Here is a 25484-nt window from a genome sequence, read left to right as displayed (position 1 = left end):
CAGAAAGCATTTACCATGTAGCAGACTTGCGTGTACACAGCATTTAGAGACAGTCTCTCAAACTAGGAATTCCACTCTGTGATACAATTAAACTACTGCTAATGTAATCATCATTAGAATTGGTAAGATGTATCAAAGATTACAGAAGTGCTATGTACTGTATATTAAGTAAATGTAACATTTGGTTAAGTTCCTCTAAGCATTCTTCAGTGTTTCTTAGTACTCAGAATTTTAAAAACAGGAAGTAAGTTAAACACTTTCTTTGAGCTATTTGTCCATGAAGCAATTCTTGATTAATCCGCTTAAGTGGGGGGTGGGAGTGGGGAAGAGAGGAGAATAGTGCCCAGTGGCAGATATTTCTAAACATCAGTTTGTTAACAAAGCATACTTTGGCTCCTGTTGCGTTCCCACCTTTCCTTTTCCTTGCTACCACACTAGGTCCTTTTTGTGCATTAATTACCATTACTGAAGGACTTAATCAAATGTAAAATTTCTAGTGCATAGAGTGACTTTTGCAAGGGCATGACTAGGCATCGTTTCCTCTGTCAGAAATACTGCAAAACAGGCAAGTCAGAGAAAGCAAACAAGAAGACATTCACAGGTGTACTGCCAACACTGAAGTGTGATGGAATTACATCCACAGGCAGGCTAGGTAAGCCACCCAGCAGAGGGCACTGGGAAAATAGCGATGAAGTTAAAACAGTGTATTCTGTTTATCACAGCATCCAAAGTCCTCTCCCCTGTTTTCAGCATTGCAAAATTTCTGCTGGAGGAATTCAGACTGCTTGGTCAATGTTATTTGACTAAAACTTGTCCTGTTTCAGAAGAGAGGAACAAACCCCACACACTATCCTTGTTACGTAAGTGAAGGTACAGTGGATGCACAGAAGGGTCGGCTGAGTTTAGAAATGACTCAATTTTGATAGAATTACTCACATGCACTTAGCAAGCCAGTGTCAATGGAGGAGCTAAAACCACCTTCTTCTGACTCTGTACCTAATGTTATCAAGATGTGCCTCCACATCAGTGCTTTTACCTTCCATTTTTTAAATTATCTAATTGGTCTTGCCTAAACCTGTGACAATCAAAAGTTTTGGGTCTCAGAGACAGCATGCTGCCTTGTTTACATTATTAATTCCATGTAATTTGTAAATTCAGTTTTATGTGCTACAGTATAATTGTTGTGACTGCATATAAACATCCTGGTCATTTTAAGGATAAATTTGTTGTTACTTTCTCCAAGATTGTCCAAGTTAGGGTTATGAAGTACAGACCTACCTACACCACACTCTCTGCCAGATATGCTGCTCAACAGCACGAAAAGTAGTGAGAAGATCCTAGTACAGCTCTATCAGCGAAACCATGGCTGTGTTTGTACAGCAGCCAAACTACTTTTTAATGACATAGGTGACTTCTCACCTGGGGAAATAGCAAAAGAAGCCTTTACATTTGTTTAATCTGCAAGCATCTACAGACAAACAGATAGCCCATGTATCTACAAACATCCTACCACAATGTGCTACTGGTTTACTAACAGTCTGGCTAGCTAAGTCTTTTTTTAGAAGACTCGTGTTTACTAACTGCTTTCAGATATCAGCAGCGACAATTCTTACAATTAAGAGCCGCTTAGCAAAGTCCTTATTGGAAAGAGAACCAAAATACTATTATGAACTCATTGAAGTTTAAAGTGCCTCCACAGTGGACACTCCAGAATGTAAGAAGAAATTTTGTAAATCTGAAAAGGATATAAATCAAAACCAAGCACAGGATCAGAGCATCACAACCTGCTGTACACCGGAGACAGCAAGGTGGGCAAACTTGATCTTGACAGTGCTGGATCAAACCCAGTTTGCAAAGGAGTAAGGGCACTTCTTGGCCAGCCAGATGTTGCAAAGGTGGTAACTGCCCAGATAATTTTTTGTGGGCCTGCAGGACGATTTAGTGTAGCAACCATGTGAAGGAGTGGTTTGCTGGCAATAAAAAAGCAGAAAAGAACTGGCTGTCAGGTTGCACAACGCCCAGAGGGGATTTACTACAGCAATGAAATCAGGTCAGCTCTCAAGGTCTCTGGAAGAGTGCTGGCTTCTGTTTTATTCAGACTCTGTTTGCAACAGGACAGGAAAAGGTGATAGAGCTCCAGATAGAAACCTCAGTGCCCCTGATAAATGCCAAATGCAAGAAAAACAATTTCAGTTCTTCCTTTACACTAGAATTTTCTGAGTTTCTCCATAGATTACATTCTTCATTATGTCCCCATGCAATTTTATCAAGAGAAACAGAAAAGCATATCCTCTTACCTTAAGCTTTCAAGACTTCTGGACTGAAAGAATCCATTAGACACATGTACAAAGGCATTAAAATCTGCCTCCTCCACCTCCTAAGAGAACCTTGATGATGCTTACTCATATTTTGTTAATCTGGATTATTGGGATGTACAGAAATGAAAAGCAAAGATTTTGTGCAGGGGTTTCCCAATCTTTGTCAGTTGTTAGCCCTATCCTTTATGACTTACAGTCGCAGACATTAACGAAGCCTGTTTCTGTAAGGCTCAACCTCATTCTTGGCTCCTGGGATGCCAAAAACTGGCACCTTGGTCTGTGCTGCAGAACCTCTGCTTTCCTCTGCCTCCAGTAATATGGCTGAGTTGATCCTGGAAGGAGAATCACTTCTTCCACCTGGAAGCCCTTTCTCTTTTTGTATTGTACTGCAGTGCTTTTATACAGAAATGTCACAAAACCAGGTAAACTTGGCAGACCTTCCTCCTAAAATGAAAAAGGTAAAATTCCTGCCTAACAAATAATCATGTTGTTTTCCTTTCACAGTACAGACACTAGCAGACAATATAGAACTGCCTTGTTTGTGTTGTACCAGGATAAGGGCAACCAGAGTGATCTGAGCACATGCATTTTTCAAAAACAAAACAACAAATTGTCAAACTGGATATTGTCACATTTCCATGTCAGACAATGAGAAAAAGCTAAACCTATTTTGAAGGACTGAAGGTTTTAGCTTCACCTGGCACAAGTTTATTGCTCAGAATCCTAGCGGCATGTTCTGTTCACCAGGTCTTGTAATTACATTGTCCTAAATTACCTCTTCAAGACCCCTTGCAAAAACTGAGCAGGCAGACAATCTCCATTACTTGAGGTTGCTCATATATTATTCTTAACATTATTTTGTAAGCTAGCATATCCAACTGAAATCAGAGCCATGCTGTTATGACCACTACACATCAATAATATATGTAAAGCAATCTCTGCCTCAGAAAGCATACCATTTAAATAAGGCTGCGGAGACACATGGAAAGGAAAACAGAAGCAAGGAAAAGGAAACATCTTCAAACAAAACAGAATACTCCATCTATACTCTGGCTAAATACCAGCAATACACCTTCTCATTCCTTATGTGCACCTTCCCAGTTTAATATAGAGTAGGTACATTAGAAACAAAGATAACTGAAACTGTACCTTTTCCTCCTCCTAAAGACACTCCACTCATTCTATAGAAGCCAGGGAAACACAGACTGGGGCTGGGCCAGACAGAAAGCGAAGAATTGCTTCAGAAAGGCAAGTTTAACAAAAATTTACTTTTTTTGCAGTAAGAAAATAATAATTTAACAGACCAGAGATCCAAACATGTCCCTAAACTACAAAATTTGACACCAGCTTATTAAGCCACTGCTCAACCAAGTCACCAAAGTAGGACAGCTTTGGCTTTCTTGGATACTAGCTGCAATACAGATCCATTCTTTTATGGTTTTGTTTGTGACAAATTTAGATGTATACTTTTACATATTTTTACATATGTTCTGTTTTTCCCTCCTCTGTTTTAAATGTTGAAATGCTTTGCATTTCCCCTCATGTCTAAGTTTTTTATTTTTTTTTAGTGGTTCCTGTTATCACCACATTTGCAAAGAGCTATATACATGTATTAGATTGTAACCAGTTATGACAAGGAAACTTAACTCCACTTTCTGACATCTTTTTAAGATCAAAGAGAAAACACATATGTGAAAACAATACACCTTTACTCCCCTGAAACAGAGAGAATTATTTTTAAATTCAAAGGTAATTTGCCTCTCAAATATTACATGCAGAATTTGGAATTTTTATTATGAATAACATTGCAAAGACTTATAACTATAGTGTTTTGCTGTTCTTTATGAAACTGCACTACTTTTCTATATATTTTAGCAATTACTTTTTTTTACTGCTGGTTTGAATGTTTGAAAGTCCTGCGATCTATCTCAAAATTGTCAGGACTGATTTTCATGTAAAGTATAGAGCGGTTTAAATACTTAACTTTCACTCTGTTTGGAGCTGATGGGTGTAGGAAATAGATGTTCAACATTGCAGAAAAAAGTCACTTTGAACTACTCTATCTCCAGGGCATTAATTTTGCAGAATCCCACGCCAGGGTAGTGATTCTGTTATTTTAGGATAGAGCAACTAGTAAATGGTATGGAAAAGAATGAGATTTTTTTAATTTCACATTTACATTTTTTATATGACTACAATTTAGCCTCTTTAAATGTCAAGGTTCTTTTTTTCTAATGAACGCTTTCCACATTGTGGTGATGTTGGTTTTTTGTATTCTCCTCACAATTAGAAATGACACCAGTGATTAGAAAGCAACGCTAGGCACTCTGAAATCTCAGATATACAGATTTCCTATTTTACTTTTTTCCTCATCCCTTCTTTGAAAGTCACAATAAAAATGAAACAAATGTCCTCTTACAAATTTATTTCCTCTGCATTCAGTAAACATTATATTCTGAGATCTTAATTCTGGGTGATGTAAATCCACGTCATCTACCTTTAGGCGACTCTCTACTGTCCTTCCCAGGTGAACAGGACCACTCTTAATGAGGCCATGTGCTCATATTGCTCCTCCTGACACTTAGTAGCACCTGAAAACACACTTCTGCACAGTCCCACAGACTAAATTTCTCTCTGGGCACAGTGTAAGGTGCCTTGTAACAGAAAAAGCCTCAGGAGGCATGGTGTATGACTCAGACATCCATTTGAATCTGAGTCATCTGCTCTGCTTTATCTCTTCCTATCTAAATGGAATTATTTCCCGCTCTGAGCGCCTCCTCTGCTGTTTGCTATCCCACACAGAAAACCACTCCAATGGCCAGTGTGAAAAAAAGGAGAAAGAGGAGGTACAAGATTAAAGATCTCCTTGTATGTATGCTTTCAGGTTCAGAAACATCCTACATATATAAATCCAGTTACTCAAAATCATATTGCGTTGCTCCAAAGCAAAGCAAAACAAAACCAAACCAATACCACCATACAGGCAACACCTCCACTGCTGTGTGCTCCAGTCCCTGCTCTTGGAGAGGACTGGCCAGAGTGCATTTCCATCCTGTTCAGCTGCCCATGTTCTGTCCACATCCCTGCATGACACAGGTTTAAACTTCCCTCCAGATCTTTTAGGCTGTTGCCAGTATTTGTTCCCAAAGCTGTCATTTCAGAAGCCATGCTGCCTGAAGTGGCTTCTGCCTCTGCTTTTTTAACTGGTCCTTTGACTGAGCCATTGTTCCTTTTGTATGGGCAGGCGATGAAGCAAACCGGAGAGCCAAGAGGGGTTCAGAATGACCCAATGAAAAAAGATGGCTATTTTTAGCCAAGCTCAAGTCCTCAGCCCAGCTCTGCATCAGCTGCATAGGCATTTATACTAACACAGCTGGGAGTGAGGTGGAGGAGAAGAGCTGCTTGACTTAGCAATGCTGCTGAAAAACATTACCCTCAGCTGACCAGGAGCCTGTCCTCATTTTGCTGTCTGCCTCCCGTGAACCCAGCAGCTTTCAGGCCCAATCGATAATCAGGCCCCCAGAAGGTGAGCCAAAGTCACAAAGCAAGCCAGCGGTCATTTCTTCTGAATCCTGGGCCAGTGTTTAATCCATTGTCCCTTGTCCTCTTTCTGGCATCCTGCCTCTGAGGACATCTCACATAGAAAAATACCACTGCCTGCGATTAAAGGAAGGATGGCAAAGTCAGAGAATAATTCTCTTAATTGACTACTTTTCTTACTACTTGTAATCTAGAGGAAATCTAATTAATTCTACATGAAGAACTACTGTTCTGCAGTGAAGTGTAATTCCTGATCTCTGGGGCTTCAGCTTACCAGTTGTCAAATTATCCAATTATACACTAGTTAAAATCCATTTTGGGGAGATTTTCATGGCTCATAAATAAATAATTTCAACAGCTGTAATCCTAAAAAAAAAAAATAAAAAAAATCCCCCACCCCTAAATGGTACCTCAAAATCACAAAACATATTCATAAATAATGTCAAGAAGCTGAAATGAGTGACACCGCCTGCTTTGCTCAAGCAGCACCACACCAGTGATGGGTCTATTTCAGTAGGGAGAAATCGCTTCTTGGTTTTTTTAGTTATGTTTTATTCAAATCACTAATCTGGAGGGAACAAATTAAGGCAGCATCCCTTTCCTATGCCAAAAGGGAAAAATCTTTTCATAACCACAACAATTAAGAGGTGGGAAGCCAATGGAGGCTGTAGCTCAGGCCAAGGATATTGACGCACTGGAGCGAGGCCAGGGCTGGGCCACCAAGCCAGTCGAGGGCTGGAGCACGTGGTGTACACAGAGAGGCAGAGAGCTGGGCCTGTGCAGTCTTCACAAGAAGAGGCAAATGTGAGACACCTTGCTGCTTTCTGCAGCTACCCGGTCAAGGATACACAGAAGATGAAGGTAAGACTGTTCTCAGGCTTGTAGGGGCAGTATGATGAGAGGCATGGGACACAAGTTATAACATGGGAAATTCCATTTAGATACACAGAAAAACAAATTACCATGAGGGTGATGAAATACTGAAACATTTTTCCCAGAGAGATTGTGGGATGTCCACCTTTGGAGCTGTTCAGGACTCAAGAGGACACAGCCCAGAGCAACAGACTCGCTGTGCAGGGCATTGGACTAGCTGACGGCTGGAGCTCTCGTCAACCTTAGCTGCCCTGTGATTCTAACCACTCCTTAGAAAGAGCCTCTGATTAAAAAGAGGGAGGGGACACACGGCACCTCAATGAATATATACTTGAAGGAATATTCTTAAATCAGTGTAAAATCTGGATCCTGATGTGACCAGATCTGCCAAATCTCATCAAAGAAAACTTTCTGTGATCTTTTGCATTTCAGTGAAAACAATTTAGCAGTCAGAATTAAAGACTGTTTTGCAGTATTTACTACTATGCTGTATGGTAGCATTGTGTTGCAAAACCCTGCGAGCGAAATTTGACGTGAAACAAAAGAGGAACAGAAGGCAGTAATCTGTTTTCTATAAACCCAATCTGTCTGTATTTCAATAAAAGTAAGCAAACACCACACCTGTTGGGGTGTTTGTTTGTTTTTTTCCCCATAAAAACCCCTTTTGAAATATCTTTAATATGAATTGAGTCTGATTAACATAAAGATATAAAAAGTATCAGAAAAGTAATCCAAATTAGGTGGTGCAATATTTTCACTGATTACTGGTGAATCTGTGCACTCAGCGTGAGACATATAAAGACATCCGGACTTCAAAATCATTCAAGGCACTTGCCTGCCGAAAATGAGGTCCCTTTCAGCTGGCTGAAACTGGGCTGCACAAAAATTATCAAGTATTTATGAGACCTTCATTCTGAAAACTCAATTCACTATCAAATCATTTCTGTTTTAAAGTCATAATATTTTTAATACCAATGGCTTTACAGCAGCGTGAAAACAGGCCAGGACTTCTAAACCTTGTGTCTATTGAAACAGGGACAAGTTTCATTGGGTGACACTTGCATTAAACTCAGATCTGCTGCGTTATCCTGGTCCTGCTACATTTCACAGCATCATGCAGCTTCAGAGCAGGACAGTACGATTATCAGGGCTGAAGGATTGGGCTTGTTTCCACCCAGTTCAACTTCATGTGTCTAATCAAGAAAAACATAGGAAATTTGCACTTAAAGAACAGCAGCTGTTATGCAAAGCCATTTTTCTTGGGCTTTAATTCGTAAGAAAAACATCTTTCCGTTTTTTTCCTGCTTCTCTGGGGAACCCAATTTTCAATGTTCCACATCAAACTGCGTGGTTGTCAGCAGCTTTGCCAGCAGCCAGTCCAAGCCCTCATTACTCACTGCCCTACTCAGGCAAAAACTGGGTGACTGTTGTTTTCTATTATTACAGGTGATTACAGTATTAGTCAGCTAGGAACTGCAGCTCCAGATATAAAGCCAACTTTTCTAACCTCTTGCCTTCAACAACATCATCATCAAGATCTTTTTCCCCATAAGCCTGCAGCAACCTTTGGGAGAAAAAGAACTGGATTAAACTTGGAGAACTACTGGACGATTTTCACTGCTTGGGAATTTAGGTAGCAAAATGTTTGTACCGATGTAGCAATGAACACAGTTACTGTTTCACTGCATGCTCCACTGGTCAATGAAATGTCTAATTGCAAAGGGAAAGAGCTATTGCTTGTTAAGTCAAATGCTAAGAACCCCAGGCTTGTAATAAATTCTGGAAGAAAAAAATCCAAAATATATGGCATTTTTTGGATTCTGAAAATCAGGCATCTTTGATGGCAAGTGTTTTTTTATTATTTTCTCATTTCATTCTTTGTATACCAAACCAAATGCTACGTGCTAGTGACTCACGCATCTGTCAGTCTGTTGGTAGTTAAGACAATAGAAGCCTGCCAGAGCAAGGCCAATGTTTAGCGTAGCAGTAATAACAATTGTAAGCTGAAGACCAAACCAAGCCATTTTTAACAGACAATTCTAATTGGAAAATGAACCCTATGCATTAGCTCCCTTGCAATTGAGTATATTCACTTCTTGAACAGTCATGCAGGAACACCAGAACTGTCACACCCAACTGCATTACTCAGTTGCCTGGCCTATTGTTTGGGTACAGACTGGCACCTATATCACAAGGAAAAGCATAAATAATTTACATCTACATAAGGGAAAACTGTCTTGTAACTTCAGATACCTGTGATTCAATTAGTTTCTGAAGCATAACAAATTTTTATGTGTTTACTGGATGAAACACTTTCTTCTATTAGCTGTACAAGCTCATTACAGTTATTAGAATGTGAAACAGAATCTAATCTGGCTCTTTAAAGACTGATTAATGAGCTTCTGAATACAATGTCCTTCCAGCTGAAGTTGCCTGAACCACAGAAAACCAATCCAAAGAGCGGGCTTTTGGATCCAGGCAAAGATATGAGATGATAGTTAGTTAGTTAGCCAACCTGTTCCTCTGAACTGATACAGCAACATTGCAGAAATAGCCTAGGGACAGATTTCTGGTTTTGGGGGTTTTTTTGTTTGTTTGTTTTGTGGTGTTTTTTTTTTTTTAATTGATGTCAATAATGACCCCTGAACAAGATGAAACAGACTACTACTGAAATTTTGTAATGGTATCAGTTTGGGAGGCATTGTCAATACAGAAGTTTGAACTATTAAATAAGAAGCACCAGATAAAATCAAGGATTCAGGAAAAAGAAAAGGAATGAAATGAAGTTACACACAGTACAAAGTTGAATCATGGGATCTGATAGCAAGGTATCAGCCATCAGGTAAGAGGTCTTCAGCCTGAAACAACAGACCAAAAGAAAGATCTGGATAAAATATTCAGTCACAGGACAAATGCACACCATTGTGCAAAACAGCCCTTGACCAATAAAACAAAAAAACCCAACAAGCAGAACCAAACCCATACATGTATCATTTCAGATGGAGGAAAAAACATTTCCAAGGCAGAAAGACTACAATGGAAAGGGACGTTGTTGCCATCTTCTGAAAATAAAAATACATCTATTATCCTGTAGTCCTCTTGGATATCTATTTTCAAAAAAAGATGAATTAAAATCAGAAGTGGTAAGTGCCAAGATATGTTACTGGGAGAATGGAAAGTCCGGTTTATTATAGGAGGTTGTAAGACCTCAACCTACCTAATTTTAGGAAGCAATAGGACATACTTTTGAAAAGAAAATGGTTGCTTGCAATATCACAATCATCCAAAGGTTTCCCATGGGTAGATTTCATCTGTAATTCACTCATCATTTTGATTTAAAAGGATCTTCTTCAGAAATGGGTAACACTTTAATTAAATATCTGAAAACTTGCCAAATATTGTAAATGCAATTTAAAAGCTACGAATTAGGAAGGTAAAATCTTTTAACTGCTCTGTAGACACCTCTTCCATAAAGCTGACTGTCAGCAGAAGTGTTTAGAAATATTCAGTCTTTAAGGTTGAGTAGGGCAGCTGATTCTGGCTGATATGACCCTGCACTCCTCAGCTGCCAGGCAGAACCCAGCCCAGTCACAGCCAAAAACAGATCTTCCCTGTAATCAATTTGTTCGTCTATCTCATACACATGGATGGAGATTCACATTTCGGCTCTCCCACAGAAAAGCAATAATTTCATCCAAAAGCATCCTACCCATCAGCTTAGATAGTAGCTAGTAGAGAGAAGGCTCTAAAAACCTCCAACATCCTATTCCACTGCCCCAGCACAGATCGCCATCATACTCCTGAGCAGCTCCTGACAGCAAACAGCAGCACGGCCAGGCTGAGGAGTGGGAAAGCACTGCAGCAGCAGAGGGGGCCTAAAGAAGAGACAGGGACAGAGACACTGTCCCCAGAGCTACATGTAGACCATAAGCTCCAACAGTGGTGGCACTTGCACAGCTAGCCCTGTCCTCCAGGGACCATGATCCACCCATCACACCTTCTGCAACAGTGAAAATGAGCCAAGCTGAAACCTTGGTCTAGGAGAAGGCAGTCTGACTGACTTCAGGAAGAACTTCAGCGTGCTGACCATCCCCATCCCTCTTCTGTATGAAGGGCTCGATATTTATGTTTTATCGTTAAGTCTTCTCTGTTTGGCTTCTGAGTTCTTCAGGGTGGGGCTAAAATTAAATATGTGTTTTTGCTGCACTGAGCAATTCCAGTAGGTAAGTCTGAACTACATATCCAGTCTCCAATAGAATATAAACAGCACTAGCTAAAAATTAAATGATTCAGACACATCTATTTATAAGGGCATTAACACCCTAAGCATTTTTTAAATCCAGCAGTGACTGGCACTGCCATGACAGCTCATTCCTGTAATTACTAGAAATAATTTTAATATGGAAGAGCACCCTATATAATAGAAAGTCTCTCTGCCGCAACAATTGATTTTATTTATTTATTTGGTCTATTTATCCGGCTTCTTATGCTGATGTTATGTAGAACAGTTAACTTCCTTTCAACATTTTCATTAAATTTTTATAAAGAACATCAGAAGCAAGTTGAAACAATAAATTATCTAAAAGGTATAATGTTAAACTGCTGTTCAGGTTTTGGATACAATTTATTTAATATGACTGCCATAAATACAACCTCTCACAAGCCAAAATGGCTCTAATGTGTCTGAGGACCAGACCACGTTAATCTGCAATGGAAGAATGGGTTTACAGTCAATGTTGCTTTGATTACTGTGCTAGCGTGTACCAGAATAGACCTTTTAACAAAATATCATTGTAAATACGAAGTCTGTTACATGCCTTGCATTATAAAATATTTCTGTTCAACAAATAAAGACATTTACTTTTTACAGTTAGTTTATTAACCTTCCCTTGTAAAATAAATATTCCATTTGGGTTTTGTACAATGGCAGCTGCGGTGACACAAACATTGCAAAAACTGTTCTGCTGGTTGAAGAGGTTAATTTGATCCAACACCATCAGTGACCCTTTCCTGGAGGTTACTAACCTCATAAGTCATCTGAGATGTAGCATAATGTGATCTTTCTTCCTAACAGCTGACCCAAGTTTGTCTTAAAACCAGGCCAGCTCAATCTGCACCAAAGCAGTTTTCCTCTGCAAAAGCAAAGCTGCTTGTGTGCTTCTGAAAGCAGGGACAGCTCGCCCAGCTGGGACTCCTCTGTAGGGTCAGATAAGCAGGAATAATTCTTTGCCTTCACTACAAGCTGTTTGTTGCAAAGTAATGAGCTGGACTTTGGTCACTGACTCAATTTAATCATGTCATAAATCAGGAATCTCTTTTCTGAGTCTTTTTCTACAACTGATTTAAATCGCTCCCTGCCTCACACCTCACTTCACTGCCTCGGAGGCCAATGTTGCACTATTGAGGATAATAAATAAGGGGCCAAAACCTGAGGGATAACGGCAGCTCAGCTGTTGATACAAGTCTGTAATTCACTGTCCACTAGCCACCTTTGCCAGCTAAAATATGGCTGGAAGGGATGGAAGATTGTCTTTGGAATTCTTGCCTCTGCCAAGCAGACTGCAACCTCACCACTGTACCTTTAATCAGGTTTCAAATCCCATCTTTTCTTCCTGTACATTTCAGTTCTTTAATAATATGGTTCTTTTTTAGGCTGATGCCAACTAGACTATAAACATACCTCAGAGCTGTCCTAGTGTATTCAGTAAGAAGGAAAGACGGGAACTCCACAGGCAGATGGGCATAAAACTCAGCTGGCCCCAGATGGAGCAGAGTTTGATAAAGACTGAAGGGAGCCTGAACCTGAAGGTGAAACCTGCTCATTCAGCTGGAGCACCAGGCAAGCTGTCCTGTCTGCCAGTAAATCAGAGGTTCTCTGGGCAGCAAGAAAGCTGAATTATCAATTTTAAAGTATTAATATCACGATGGGGATGAGGTAATCCAGGGCTACTCAGCCACTGTTAGCATGACTCTGCAGTACTCAAGGATTCTTGCTCTGGAAGGCAAACCTTTTCTGCTGTTTCCTAGTTGTACAGATCATAGAAGGCAGTCTATTATAGCTGGCATTAAGATCAGTTCATCTGTAAGGGCTGGGGAGTCTCTCAAGAAAGCAATCCAGGTTCACAGACTTTTTACACACAAGGGTACTCATCATCCAGCTGCCTGGGCTTCTTTGTCCTACCACCACCTGAAACATCTGGCTCGTGTGCATATCTTTAAATCTAATTATTCCTTGAATATCAGGGCAACCAGATTTGTGTGAGCCAGGCTGACTCTCGTATTAAACTTGTTGGTTTAGAAATTAAACCCACATATGTGGACAACAATTTATAAAAAAATTATGGTTAGGAACCTGCAACCTCTTCAAGAAATTTCTGGAAGGTTACTAAACATCCTGCACATATTTGTTTCTCTATTCTAGGAGAAAGTAAAGTTAACATAGTATATTTTCTAGTCAAAGGACTACACTAATATTTGATTTATCAGCCCAGTGACATCAATATCCCCAGTCTATGAAATTTATGAAATAGGTCTTTTGCCCTGGTTCCTTATTAGATTAATAAATAAGGGGAGGGCACAGACAGAATAATTTTAGGGCATATGCACAGGTAAGACAGCTTGTTTACAGATTCAGATCTGGTACAGTTAAGAACCACCCAGGGATTTAATATTTACCATTTTTATTATTTCTATTTATCCATTTACCAGCATGTCATATCTGCCCTCTGCCTTTCTCAGTAGGGATTATCTTGTATGTACACAGATGGCTAAAGAGCTTGTCTGTCTCTCATCCTCACCTAATCATTAAAATTCAACAAAAGGTGAACACCACAATTATGAAAGAGATGACAGAATGTTTATAAAGCAACAATAATCAATAGCAGCAAATGTACAATTTTACTAATGAAACCTGTGCCATTCATCACCTAACAAAATGAGAGTGTAATACAATAGGGAAGAAGCAACAGGAAGAACTCAAATAGGAATCAGAAACTGATTCTTTAGCATGCCAATAAAAAATTATCATATTCTAGAAGATTCAGGTATATTATTCTCACTGGCTGTCACACTACCTCGCAAGTTCTCAACTCCCAAAACCTCAGCAGTTTAGCATATTCAAGACATTTAATGAACAAATGGATCATATGCCTTTTTAATATCGTATTTCAAAGGTCTTAAGAGGTGCTAGGACTTCTGCCTCACAGGATACCCTATTACAGGTGAATGTTGAGAGAGTAACATTTAAAGATAATTAATATGTATGTTCGTTGACTACAAAGAGCAACACAGAAAGTTGTTGCCTCTTCACTATATACTTGTGATACTCATTTTTTTATTTTCAAAGTGCCAAATTTTTGATAATTCCCATGGAGTAACCCTCTGGCATTCCTTGTCCAGAATAAAGAACTCATTGTTTCTATAATTCCTGTAACAAATGTGTTCTTAAAACCCCTCTTCTCCAGGTCCCTGGAGACACAGACCTTGTGGTGAGAATGCTGGCAGGGAAATGGGGAGAGTTCTGAATAGTGCCCATGCCAGAAATGGACAAATTACAGTGGAAACTATGCTGGTGAAGAACATTATATCATACAAATATCTGCCTCTTCCACTGGGTTTAGTGGATATTTTAGTTTCTGACAACACGGCAAGACATTGCTATGTGGCTATAACAGCCACTGCAAAGCAATCACGGTAAAAAGCCATTAATTTTTTATAACCCTGGATAAACATCTTTGCCTGTATTTCATCAGGCTTAAGGGAAAGGATCATACATTGCAAATATCCAAACAGCTGCTCACGGGTTCTTACAATGTTCTCAGATGAAATGTCATCTTGCATGCTATTTCCATTCTGCTAACAGGGGGCAGCTGGGGTCCCATGCACAGCTTACCAAGACAGGTTCTGTTACACTTTAAAATTAGAAAAGGTGTTATTAAAGTATCAGAAATACCAGCCTTTATGATACGCACACATCCATAAAATACACCCTACAGCTTTTCTATCAATATTCTTGAGTGTTCTACTGTGACTTGCATTGCCATTATTGGTGCAGGGCCCTGCAGGGGTCTCAAAAACTGAAATGCAAATATGCCATAGGAAAAAACAAAACCAACTAACACAGACCCAGAAACCACACTGGAGAAAGGTGAGTGCAGCAAGCGCCCTAATAACTTAAGCAGAAGGTAGGCATTTTCAGTATGTCCTGGCACTGATATAAATTTAAGTCTTTCTATTGCAGCATTTTGTAAATCGGAAAAAGAACAGGAAGCTCTAAATTAGCCAGTCTTCTGCTTTGCAATTTAAAAATCCATAATAGCTAACAGAAAAGACTACAGGAAACAAGGATGGTGTAGAGGTGGTATGTGCTAGTCTATTAAAAATCCAAAGCTCTGCCTAATGTTAAAGCAATAAAATTGCTCTTTTGAAAAATTAACCTGTAATTGAAATATCCAACAGTATTTCTGTTTGGTTCTTCTAAACACGAAATCACACGTTCTGCTAAGAAGCCAAGCAAAACTGAGCCAAATTAACCGCAGTCTCCAGGAACAGAGAAATAATATAGCACTTTGTTTTCACTATGGTTCTTCCTAAACAGAAGAGTAGAATTCCATTATTTTTTAATTTTAAATTTTTAAATTACAGACTGGCTTTGCTAAGATCACAAGGAAATGAAGTATTAAACTAGTCTAAGTTAGATGTCTTGAAAGGTCTGCACCTGTATCATTTCCTAAGCACAAAGTGAAGTACAACAAAGATTTTGAGATTTGTGATACCCCAGAGTTTCTTCCCTGACATGCCAGTTAATGCAAAGAAGGTTAAAACTATTCCCAGTCTGCCAGTAATTACGAGACCCTTGCCATTTATCTTTGCTTCCTCTCTAACCCGTTATCCAAACACCTGTTGCCTTGTAAAATGCCCCATACTGCTAACTTCATAGATTTCACACAATCTTTTGGGCATTGAATTCTGTGCTTCTGGAAAATGGGCTTTTTTTAATCTTTTGATGGAAATAAAGAGAGTGAACTGATCTGTAGCAACTGCCAGGAGAATCTATCTTTGTTCTTATGAACTATATTTTGCCACTATATCACTTGATACTAAAGCAATCATGGATCGTGGGCATGAACGAGAAGAACTAGTGTTTTGTGGAACCACTGGAACCACTAGGAAAGAAATCTTTTACCTACTCATTAAGGAATAGAGCAAATAAACCCCCCTACATCTCAGATTATGTAAATCACATTACCGCTACAGCCTTAACCCTCAATACCCCAGAACTTGTGTGACTGCACATCAGGATCCCATCTGAAGACCTGAAAGCTATTTCTTTTATCAACCAACCTGCAGAGATCACCCACTGCTCAACTGCAGGAACTAGCCCATGGAAACCATCATGCAAAACAAAAGGATTAGTTACACAAGTCTTATTTGCTAGATGGCCACAATAACGGCAGCAGAGAGCTATTTCAACTGTGATATAGGCCTTGGTAATGAAAGCATGAGCTATTACAAAAGGAGTATTTTTGTGAAATAAAGAATCATGATGACATTTAAGTAGTTCTGAAGTTGGTAAATAAAAAGTATAGCCAGTTCTCGGAGTCTGGAAGTACAGAGAACACCTTCAGCCTTCAACAATGGCATAATTAACTGGCTATCACTAGGCAAACATCCAGGTTACATTTTTTTAAATTTATTTTTGTTTTTCATTCAGTGCTAAATAATAATGTGCCAATATTTTCCAACAGATTGTCCAATAACAAAAATGGGGCACAGCCAGACCTTAGACAAGTACAAGTCATCTCTAACAATGAAGAAATGGAAAATGGGGAGAGAAGAGGAAATGCACAAAATCTCTGTTTGTGCCTGAAATTTGGGTATCAAACAGTTTTTCCAGGTAAGAACAAGGCTAAAGGATCAGTTTTAACTGTGACACTGAGGCAACCCATTTGAATGCATTTATGTAGAACAGACAGTTGGCTACGTACTGTATTTTGTGTTCTCCAGGTAACTAAAAATTACTCAGAAGTCACACCATGACTTTATTTCTCTTCTCACTCTCAAATGAATATGGAGTCAGAATTCACAACCTGAAAAAAACTGTGATTCAGGAAGTCCTTAAATACTAGACCAAATGTAAGAGTCCTTGTGATTCAAGTAAGACATGTTGAACTGAGTGTCCAAGCATACCACGTTGTGTGGAATACCATACCACACAACAAGAGTGAATTCTGAACACTGGAAATACCATGGACTCAGTTTCTGCCTCCCAGAAGTCAGTGTACTGGTCAAAGAGAGCACGACTGGGCCTTCCATGGGAAGCTGTGGTTTCTCCCCTGGCAGTTTCACCGCTGAACAAAGCAAACTTCACAAATTAGTATCTGTTTCTCGAGGTGTGGAAACTTTCTGTCCCTCCCTCTCCTTTCAACAGATTGCATCTTTCAGACATTACAGCTGTAAAGCATGATTACAAACTTGCAGAATGCCAGACAATTTCTTACCATAGCCAAAGGAAGAACTCCTACCAGGTCCTTCTGGTTTACGTAGATCTTGGAGATTCCTAGATCAGATGTTGTATCTCCAAGATATTCTACCTGCCACGTGATGAGCTGGGTCCCAGGTAGGTCAGTTAGGTCTTCAATTTCAAAATCAATCTGCATGATTTCAGAGGAAGGACCATCCGCACTGAGAGGAAAAAAGAAAAAGAAATGTTCCATCCATATGACTGATAAGCCAGCAATATAATTGCTTTTATATTAATAAAATATTGGATTAAGGGTCTTCCAAAGAGAGCATTTGGTGGGATGATGGATTTAATAATGAATTAATCATTTGCACTTGTCTTAAGATTTCAGAGTATTTCCCACACATTCAAGTGGCTTAGTAACACTCTGTGAAATGGGTCATTAAACACTGCTCCATTTTACAGATGGAGAAACAAAAACAGATCAAGGTAAAGCTAAGGCTAAAGCTACAGCCTAAAAATCCTGATTCCGAGGCTCTCCTTTTAACAAGCACATTGCATTTGCTCCCTATTAAAGAAACACGAGCAAATCTAAAGGGAATCCCTCCTTGAAATGGGAAGCCACTGCATTATAAGTATTTTCTGCTTTTTAACAAGAGAGGCATGGAAGAGGGGGCAAAGCTCAGGATGGGGTCCATGAACCAGGGCAGCAGGGAGCAGAAGACTGGAAAACTTGGAATTAATTTTTGGCTATACTGTTACCTTGCTATGAATGTCTGTCTGAAGCTCCTTTTGTCCTTTGCTAAACTAGGAATTACAGATAATTGAGCTTGTTGTGGGAGAGGAGAGTTACAAAACTACATTATTTAATACTGGCTAATCCTGCCAGGAACTTTGAGTAAAAAAAAAACCACCAGAAAAGAATAAAGTGCTACTGGATGTGATTCCCCAGGATGCTCTGGCAACATTGGGGTTACTGATACCTTATCAATGAATGCTATTTGTTTTTTACAGGCTGTCCTTCCTAAGGTTACATCGTTCCTATAAATGAATACCATAAAGCAGAAATGTAAAGAGAGAGGCTTATTGGTGCAATTCCTGCACAGCTTGTTATAAAATCAGCTACTGTACCAAAAACAATGCAGTGATGTTTATATTGTGTATCTCAGCAAGGTGAGCTCCATAGCCGAGTGTCATTTATAAGAGACAAGAAAATACTCAAATTACTGTAAAGTTGAGGAATGCAGAATTTCTTAGCAGTGCAGAAATCCAGGGAGCAATGACAATGAAAGTACTTGTACTTCTGAAGCACTGAAGGCTGACCACATCTTCCATGTTTGTGCGGAGGGAAGAAAAGGCAGGAGCAGAATTTCTTTCAGTGGGATAATACTAAAGGAGAGAAAGACTGGCACAGCACTGAAGTGTCACAAGCCACTTCTGTTGGAGAGCGCAACTACAAGAAATAGGAAACATTTCAGCAACTGATTAGTGAATCCCAGAATGTGCCCAAAACACAGCCAGTTTTCCCGGCTCATGTAGAAAAAGAGCTAAAACTAGGCATATTTCTTATGAAGCCAGTTATGACAACAGCCCCAATTTGGGATTCTTCCCAAAATACTCAGATACTTTTATCATCCTGGCTAAATCCAATGTTTTAACCAAAGCCACTGCTTGAAGAGTTTAATCTGATCATCTTTAAGGTTTGAATTTTAATGGATACACTGTGTTCAATTCCTCATCTCTCCATGTCAGGAGAAAAAAAAAAAAATCAACAAAAAAGAGCACAATTTCTCCCTAGGTAGGATCAGAAAGCTGCTTTATGCAGCTATGACTACTGAAACTCAGTTACCTTAATTTTATGAGCAGGAATGGGCAAATGCATTGCCTATAAATGTTTGGCAGTGATCCTGTTTCGTACAGTATGTTCTACCACAGTCTGTCTTTAAAGAACGAATTGATACCTTCATATAACGAACCTTGGTTTTGTGATTGTGTTTAGGGTGCCTGCCTTTATTTACTGCATTGGTGTCTGCTGCTACCAGACACTGGCTTTGCAGAACTGGTGCTGCCACCAGAAATGCATCCTTTAACAGCACTGAAGGACTGCTGCAAAGGAGGGGACTGCAGGGCAGAATACTATGGAAAAATCAAACGATTGTCAAAAAAGGCAATCCGCTTAATCTTTTCCAAGTATGCTGGAGATTAGGAGAAAAGCAGTAAAGGGATTAGGACACAGGAAAACAAAGGAGGGAGTGAAAAACAGTGGAAAAGATCAGGAGAGAGAAGTGGAGCATGTTCCTTATAATCCTGAACTACAGCCCATATGGCAGAACTACAGTAACCCCAAAAGAATGGAAATACTTGTTTTGATTTCTCCTTCAAAGCGGATATTTTAATGAAGCATTTCTTGTAGAAAAAACCCTCCACTTTGCTGCCAAATGCAATTTTGATAGAAATTATTTGAACTAGTTCCTCTTAAAAATACTAAACATCTTCAAACGACAAGATACAAAGCACCTGAAAAATCAATCAGAATCTCATTACTGCTACTAAAGATGTATAAAAAAAATGTGAAATTATTGCATGACCTATGATCAGTCCCAGGCTGTCAGCACCAGGTCAGGAACCTTTTTTAATTACTGTACTCATCACTTACTATGATGATCTTTCCATGTACAAGTCCCATGGATCTGTGTCCCCAATTTACAGCCTTCCTAAGCACTTACAGCAATTGAAATATTTCAACAGAGAAGGAAGCCCCAAAGTTACCCTTCACAAAATTTAGTTAAAAAATGTAAATGGAGAAATTTGGACAATTAGTATTCATTAACAGAGTTGAGTCACATAACAATGTTTGTGGCTGTTTTTTTAAAATCAAAGTTGCTTGCACAATAGGAGTACCTCTATTGGGTAGTCAGCCACTGCTACCTGAAATGATGTACTACCTAATCCTCCTCAAGGTAGGCATACACTTTATGGTCACTATAATGCAATAGTATGTTGGCAGCTTGTCTTTCATAATGCTAAAACCATTATTGCTATCAAGGGTACAGCAACAGCATTGTATGGGAGGCTACACAATTAGACAATTTAGGGTGGACAAACCCAATGGTTCACAACAGCAATCCAAGCTGACTTTAGGAGTGGTCAGAGCCAAACAGTTCTTTGCGCTAAAGTCAAACCCCTCACATAGGGTTTTGCTGTTTATAGCTGGGAGCTAAACTGTAATGGAGTTCACTGTGGTGCCGATAAACTCCCCACACGAACAGAGCCCTGCTGAGCTGTGTGCCACACAGACACATTTTTGAAGTGTCTCAGCCCAACTTGAAGGCAAGGAAGACAGGAAAAAGAAGAAAGCTTCATTGGAATAGAGTATTCTGGTCTTTCCTCCTATCAGCCAGGACAGTACAGACACATTTGTACTGTATTTATTAATCCGCTTTTTATTTCCTGCCTAACAAAAGGTCAAGCAGCTGACAAATTAAGAACAATGGAAAACTCAGTCCTGTCTCTAGGACAGTATTTCCTGCCTCTACAAAGCTATTCTGCGCCTGCTTTTTCTGACACATCCCTGACTGGGGCAAAATTTTTTACAAAAATCTTTCCTCTGCCCTTTCGGCCTGTGAGTACCTTTCAATCCGAGCAGCTGGTATCAAGGGCCTTGACCAACTGCTAACACCTCTGCCATTATGCCAGGTTTCTTTAGAGGAAGAACCAGCCACTCCTCCGGGTCTCTAGGAATGGCATGCCTTGCAACACGCTGTTTTGAAGAAGACACCCTGTAAATTCAAGAATAGCTACTGCATGTTGGCAGAGTTATTCAGTTCAAGTATCCCATTCCTGATTTCACTAGCTGGTGTATCAGCTTTGATCTTTATATAACGCTCACAAAACAAGACTCATTCTGAACCTCCTAAAATGATGAGGCATGTAATGTTTCTCATAATACGACGTGTCAAGTTTTACCACTGTCTTTAGAAGGCTGTAACAATACAAGAAGCCTAAAGCCATGAATATGCTAAATAACATGAGCCTTCGGGAGAAGAGAGAAAGGCGTAAATCTTTATTCTTTTCTACCTCCACACACATAGCCAGGTCTCCAGCACATCTCTTGCAGGGTATTGAAAGAGTCTGTGGCCAGAAATGCTGCACAGGCCAACCTAAGAGGTGGAACAGAAGTGCTCAGCAAAGGAAGAAGTGCTTCCAGGGATAACTGGGAAAAGTTGCTAGCATGAGAGAAGGGAGATGGCAGCACAGCATGACTCCCATGAGGGAGTTTGTGAAGACCATTATCCCCATTTCACAGAAGATAAAATTAAACTGAAAATGACTTTCCCATGAAAAAAGGGGTAAGATGATTTATACACTACAAATTGAATAAGGTAGCATTTCAGAAATAAAGTTATTTAAAAATGGGTACAAATCCTTGGGTAACAGTAAGATGATACACTATTGTTGTCACACCAGATAAAAACACCATGATAGCTATTTCCAGCTCTATCAGTTGAGTTGCAGAAAGGTTGTAAGGTTTGCTGTCATCTGTCCTGCCACTGCACAGTGCCAGCAGCGGCCATATGTGCTAAATATAACTTCTTCCTTGTGTGGTAGGAAATGATATAAAACATGAGATGTAAAATAAAGGCATAACAAAGAGCAGTGAAAACAAAATATTGCCATTTTTTAACAAAACACAATTTTCTGAAACAATTTTGGGTTTTTTTTTTAAGATTTTCCTATGGTAATGTCTTCAGAATTTAAACAATTTCACAAAAAGCAGTTTTACAAACCTTTTTTGCTCATCCCTTTTGGAATTGCAAGCTTTGACTCCTAACATCATCACTTAACAGTACTTGTTTCCTAACTAAACATGAGGAGGTCAAAGGGAATTCAAAGGACCACTAAAGAATCAGCCTTTCCTCTGGTATATTTGCTTTTTTGTACCTCCTCACCTTCTGCTTAATAATCTCTCCCCAAACCTAGAGCTCCCCTATAGCACACAAGCATTACACTTCTGCTCCTCTATAGCAGCATATCCCTAGCAGGGCCAGAAGTCCATGGATTTTATCCATTTTGCAATGCTACTGAGAGCATGCAGCAGAGTAACGTGTTGTCTTCCCATCTAAACCAAATTTGGGTGAGGAAAAAAAGGAAGAGGTAACTAGAAGAAATTAAGAAATACAATCACAGAGAGAAAAAGAAAAATGACCCGTTACAGAAGAATGTGAAAGACAGAAAATAGAAAATTAAATTCTGTGAACTGTAGATAAAAGGAGAATGATAGAAAAATAAATAAAGAGGTTTGAGATGTGTAGGTGCTTTGTGAGAAACACCTTAAAATCCAGATTAATGGGAAATGGAGCTCGTGTAGACAATAACCAAAAAAAAAAAAAAAAAAAAAAAAAAAAAAGAAAACACAGTTTCAATCTTCCTTCTCCCATTGTCAGTCGTTACATCTATATTTAAAGTAGTCAGGAAATGATCCTGATAATATTTTAGTTTATCCTCATCAAGAAAAGAATGCCTGGCTAGTCTTTTCTGAAGTCTTAACAAATACCCCCAATGCTGGTTTCAGGAAAGGGCATAATTTTGTTTATGAGGTTTTGTTTGTTTGTTTTTAAAAAGCCTTTACATGAGCATCAAACTGTTGTGGCAGGGGAACACATTTGCATTCCTCTCTGTATTTGTCAGAGAGATCACGATCACATCTCTTCTGCATAAACAGGTACTTGCAATGCAATAAACTACTTCTACTTGGCATGTCTCATAGCATCCTAAAAATTATGTGTATAGGATGTGTAAGTAAAAAATGTGGGATCACTGACAAGACGACCCTAACACTGACATCTGAGGAATAAAAAGCATGGGATGAGAAAGGAACACTATGTGTTGTGGTAGGCTAATTTATTTGGGCTTTTCTTTGGTGCTCATCACCACACACTAAGCCATTGCTTTGGAAGTGCTGATAACTTCTTCCAATTCAGCCAGTGGTGATTTCAAAATCCCTCTACAAGAGATGAGGATGATGATGATGTAAACTTCACATCTACATTTAACCCCTCTTATAATGTGTTTTTTGTGTATTTTATCTTCAACTTTGGCAATCAAAACATGCTACCTTTAGGTTTCCTGTGCAGGTAGGTCTGCCCTACGACAATGCACACAAACACGTCTGCTTCAGGCCAGATTTGAACTTTTCAATACAATGGGGGAAGACAAAGCTGAGAAAAGTGTTCCACTACTGATATGCAGCCTTTGGAAGATTATGTCTCCAGGTTGGGGTTCTTTTACCAATCTCGCATGTACAAAAGCCATAAGCTAAAAGCCCTCAAAATAATATTACAGGCAAAGAGACATTCTTTATTTTAATGACTCTGGTTGTCTTTTCCTTCTGGTTTCTGAGCTAGAGTACAATCAATGAATAATTCCCAGCTTTTTTAGAAAAGTTTTTATAAAGGATAAAAAATTCAGAATTTTAGAGAACTATTTTATTCCTACGACTAAGATTTAAGGCAAGTATCAAATATTGCAAGATTGGACATTAGACATAACAAGTTAACAGCATGACATTGCCTTTTGCCAGCTGAGGAGCTGGCTTGGGTCCAGAATGACGCTCAACACATCCAATGCCTGATCACCCAAATCCATTCAGTAAGTATGAATCTAGGTGCCAAGGCTAGCAGGATTTCCACCCCTCCTTTGCAGGTGAAAACAAAATGCTTGAGTTTACCCCAAAAGTTAGAATTTTATTAAAACAAAAGCAAACAATAAGGTGCAATACCTGCACCATATATTGCCAGTGAAGTAGTATATACATACTCTATGCATCAGTCCCTGGTCCATGTCTAAAAAAATAACAGAAAGGAAGAAGTATTTTAGACAAGGGAAGTGAGGTATGGGGCTTGGCCTCGGACCTTCACAGGGTCGGAGAGGGTGTTCTAAATAAACAGTTATCTGTAGAATCTAGCACACTGCAGTACAGCAAAGATCATTATTCACCATTGATCTATCAAGATAAGGTGATATATACAGCAGTACATTAAAATTTAATTTTATTCATTGTCATCTTACTATTAAAAATTCAGTGATGGGTAGGCTGAAAAGTCATTTTTCTTCAGGAATCAGTGTATGAAGTGAACCAACTAGCAAGAAAAATCACCAAAAAAGGCATCTGCTAATCATGTAATAAAGTTATTAAAAAAAATCTATCCATCTCCCTGGAGCATGACATCAGCAGTGCTGGTTGAGAAATATTTGCTGAATTATTTATTTGCCTTTTTTTTTTTATTTATTTTCCAATAAATTATTCACTATACAACTTTCCAGCTGTTGGTAGCACTTTCCCCAATTAACTCAAACCATTCAAAAGTGGGTAAAAATTAGCAAACTTTTTAACACAATGTAAATGTAAAACACAATTTCCCACCAAGCCAGCATTTCAGTTCAGAACCATGGTTCTGAGCACCTCTTGACATAGTAAAGCCAGTGATCATCCACCACATTATGCTAAGGGAATGGTAAATCAACATTGACTTTATTGCATCCAGTCTAATAATCATTCAATAAATTATTCAACACGGTAGTCAGTAAACATCAAGTACTTTTGAAGCAGCCCAATCACAAGGCAACAGCAGAAAACGTGCAGTCACTATGCAGGTGGGATTGAATTGCAGGGTTAAGAACAGTTTTACTGACAGTACGAAGTCTAACAAAACACTGCAAATACACTGTCAGTCTGGGTTTCTCTTCCTGCTGGTTTTGCTGTCCTCAGCATAAAAATAACAACAAATGTAACGTAACTCACACAAAAGTGTGATAAAACTGCAAAAGAGGAAAACAAGCATACACAAATGATTGTTATTAATTGGTTAATTTTCTACAGGATCCATCTGAGGATCATACTACACCGTATGAGATAACTATAGTAAGTGCTGATTGTTGTCTCAATTGACAAAAGCAAAAAATAGGAGAAAGGTAACGTAACAGTCATTTTACATGTAGGAAAACCAAGTAGAGAGGCCTCAGATAACACTTCAGTACCCACAGAAGTGATGCATTGACTCCATACCCTTGGTTTGCCCAGGACTGGCAGCACTATAGGAATTTAACTCTTATGTCATGACCTCCAGGCCTAAGCCTTCAGATCAATACCAGTCTTGAGTGTTCCCCGAAAAAGCCTTACATATTTCATTCACATTACAATTTCCCAGCCTGTTAACACTGTCACTATCACTTCACTATCACTGTCTCCTGAAAATGAAAGAAAACTTTTGCTGAACAGGAGCCATCACACG

At 39.1% G+C, this 25484-nt stretch overlaps 1 protein-coding gene across 5 annotated transcripts in view; it reads right to left on the bottom strand.

The window, feature by feature from the left end:
- The window catches only part of TMEM132D (transmembrane protein 132D), a 260679-nt gene that overhangs the window by 83330 nt on the left and 151865 nt on the right, over positions 1–25484 (bottom strand). For all 5 annotated transcript variants that reach the window (XR_005102580.1, XR_005102581.1, XM_037377018.1 and 2 more), the window contains one exon: positions 17231–17414. Coding sequence is in view for 3 of the 5 variants with exons in the window: in XM_037377018.1 (XP_037232915.1) it covers positions 17231–17414 (184 nt within the window). In the remaining 2 variants the exon portion in view is untranslated. The remainder of the gene's footprint in view (positions 1–17230; positions 17415–25484) is intronic.

Source organism: Falco rusticolus, chromosome 1 (genome assembly GCF_015220075.1).
Source record: "Falco rusticolus isolate bFalRus1 chromosome 1, bFalRus1.pri, whole genome shotgun sequence".
NCBI classification, from domain to species: Eukaryota; Metazoa; Chordata; class Aves; order Falconiformes; family Falconidae; genus Falco; species Falco rusticolus.
Note: the sequence above shows the minus strand (reverse complement) of the source record. Positions and strands in the feature narration are given on the sequence as shown.